Below are 2,528 nucleotides of genomic sequence, written 5' to 3'. Positions count from 1 at the left end.
AAGGTCTTGAGGGTGAGTTTCAGACAAGCTAATTAGATTTTTGACATTTTCACATATAGCTTACTGTTGATTGTACAGTAAATATCACAATTGCATGTATAGCCTATAGGCTACATTATCCTCTCAGATGAGGCTAATGGCTAATATTAGCGTAGTTAGTACTGTTTTGAAATACATATTTTTTCCCAGTACATTATTGAAAGCAGACGAGAAATATAGGGCTGACAAATGGAGAGAATAATAAAGACAAGTGGAGAGAATAACACACACACACACACACACACACACACACACACACACACACACACACACACACACACACACACACACACACACACACACACACACACACACACACACACGGGGAGGGAGTGCAGTCATAGACTTATTATTTACACACACATATATGTAGCTTATTATTTACAATGATATGTTTTCACGTTTCTAAATGGCCTGTAGTCCCAATTATGTGTAATTGGCATTCATCCACGAGACTCTTAAGGGAGGGTTGGGGGAATCTCATCTCGCGTCCTCTCTGCGACCAATCAGCTACGAGCTTGAGGCGGAAGAGGGCCGTCCTCCGGGCGACCAATTGGAGAGCGGTGTGACGGGGGAGGGGGCGGGCCCGCGCTGGGTGCACGATGAAGGGGAGGGGGGGAGTCGATGAAGCATTTGGGAGCGGAATTTAAAATCCAATGCCAAACATCTGGATGCTGTTGAAACGGCAGCAGGAGACACAGTCCGCTCCGCGACACCAACACACACCACGTCCGCGACACGTCAAGTTGAAGTGAATGTCACATCATCATCCGACCGCCACCACACTGACAGCGACAGGACCGCACGCACTGGACAAGTGATTTATTTGTTTTTAATTCTTAGGTTTTAACCATTATTTATTTTTGTTTTTACTTCAGGCCTACAATAACTTTAAAAAAAAAAAGTCAAGCTGTTGCGCTGTGCGCTTTATCTCGATGGGATGCGTCGAATTACCGGCGATAAGTGGACATTTAACGAGGGGATTATTATGATGATCGGTGTCTCTGAGAGGTCTGCTGCATGAGGTAAATAAACGAGGATAGGTCGACCCGGCCCGGCCGTCAGCGTGTGAAACTTCTTCTCCTCCCCCGGTTTGGGGACCCTCACTCCGCCTCTCCACAGCTCCGGAATCCGCGGGACAACTAAAGCATTTCTCATCGCCCCTGACCGGTCCAAGAAGCAGCACCCAACACCACCCGACCCGGCGGTTCATATCATAGGCTATGAGTGCGGGCGGCGCGTTCAGCCCATCCTTCATGGTGATGCAGCGGCCACTGGGCAGCACCACCGCCTTCAGCATCGACTCGCTGATCGGCGGCGGGCCGCCGCAGCACGCCAGCCCGCGGGACACTTCGTCTACACCGGCTACCCGATGTTCATTGCCCTACCGGTCGGTGGTGCTCCCGCCGCCGCCGCCCCCCTCCGCCGCCGCCTCCTCCGCCGGCCACCATCCACCACCAGATCCCGCCCGGGCTCCAGAACAGCTTCTGCTCCAGCCTGGCGCAGGGCATGGCGCTCACCTCCACGCTCATGGCGTCTCTCCCCGGCGCGGCCGGCGGCGGCTTCTCCTCCTCCGGCTCTTCTTCGGCGTCCTCTGCGGCTTCGCAGCAGCACCAGGAGGCGGCCATCAGGAAGTTCGGCTCGCAGCCTCCCTCGTCCCTGCACTCGGTGTTTGACAAGGCTCCGGACGCGCTCAGTAGCCACGGCCGCTGCTTGGAGGGAGCCGACGAAGGGAAGTCGTTCCTCGGGAAGGACAGCTTCCACGACCCGGAGTCAGCCACAGGTAGCAGTAGCAGGCTCTTTGCATTTCGTTTTTGGAACAGATTTTTATTTATTTCATTTTATTTTATGCATGGCCTATCTGTAATGTCACAATTAACAGTTACAATTGGATAAATGGATGACATTTGAATGAGATTTCCTTAAAATAATAACTAGAGCCGTGGTGGTGGTGGTGGTGGTATAGCCGACAGATAACTCCTCAGTGTTACATTTAGTGTTTAGTGTTTAGTGTAAACAAATTATTTCTATGTTTTATTCCATCTTAAAACATAGAAAAAATCTCTGGAATTTCCAGAGAATGTTTAATCTGCCTTTTTTTTAAATACATAAGGATGCACACAGAATATGCAATCGATGTCAATGTCAGTCTCTCGCGACTATAAGGATTTTTGATGACTGCAGGTGCGGCTGAAAAAGTATAATTCTAAATAATAACACATACAGGCTACTGTACTGAAACTGACACGTGGTAGGTCTGTCTATAACTGGAGCCAGACCCATCGTACCTCATTTGGATTCCTTCCAGCCGTAAATACATCCCATGTCAAATAAATCCCCAGGAGGGTGTTCAGGGCTTTTGGAGTGACGCCGGCGGCGAGTCTGTAACCCCTTCAACAAATCACTGTAATCGCTGCTGCGCTCATTTTAATAACGACCAACATCTGCGTCGGCGTTTAAATGTAGGCCTACTATATATATATATATAT

At 49.7% G+C, this 2,528-nt stretch overlaps 1 protein-coding gene across 1 annotated transcript in view; it reads left to right on the top strand.

The window, feature by feature from the left end:
• Nucleotides 1–1,262: 1,262 nt before the first annotated feature.
• LOC310853911 (homeobox protein GBX-2-like) overlaps nucleotides 1,263–2,528 on the top strand; it is a gene marked incomplete at both ends in the record, with an annotated part of 3,991 nt that continues 2,725 nt past the window's right edge. The window contains 4 exon segments of the mRNA XM_083758383.1: nucleotides 1,263–1,382; nucleotides 1,385–1,417; nucleotides 1,419–1,454; nucleotides 1,456–1,822. Of these exon segments, the coding sequence (XP_083614509.1) occupies nucleotides 1,263–1,382; nucleotides 1,385–1,417; nucleotides 1,419–1,454; nucleotides 1,456–1,822 (556 nt within the window).

The sequence above is a fragment of the Protomyctophum parallelum genome (genome assembly GCF_964188405.1).
Source record: "Protomyctophum parallelum genome assembly, chromosome: 23".
NCBI lineage: Eukaryota > Metazoa > Chordata > Actinopteri > Myctophiformes > Myctophidae > Protomyctophum > Protomyctophum parallelum.
The sequence above is the reverse complement of the archived record's forward strand: the minus strand, read 5'-3'. Positions and strand labels throughout refer to the sequence as shown.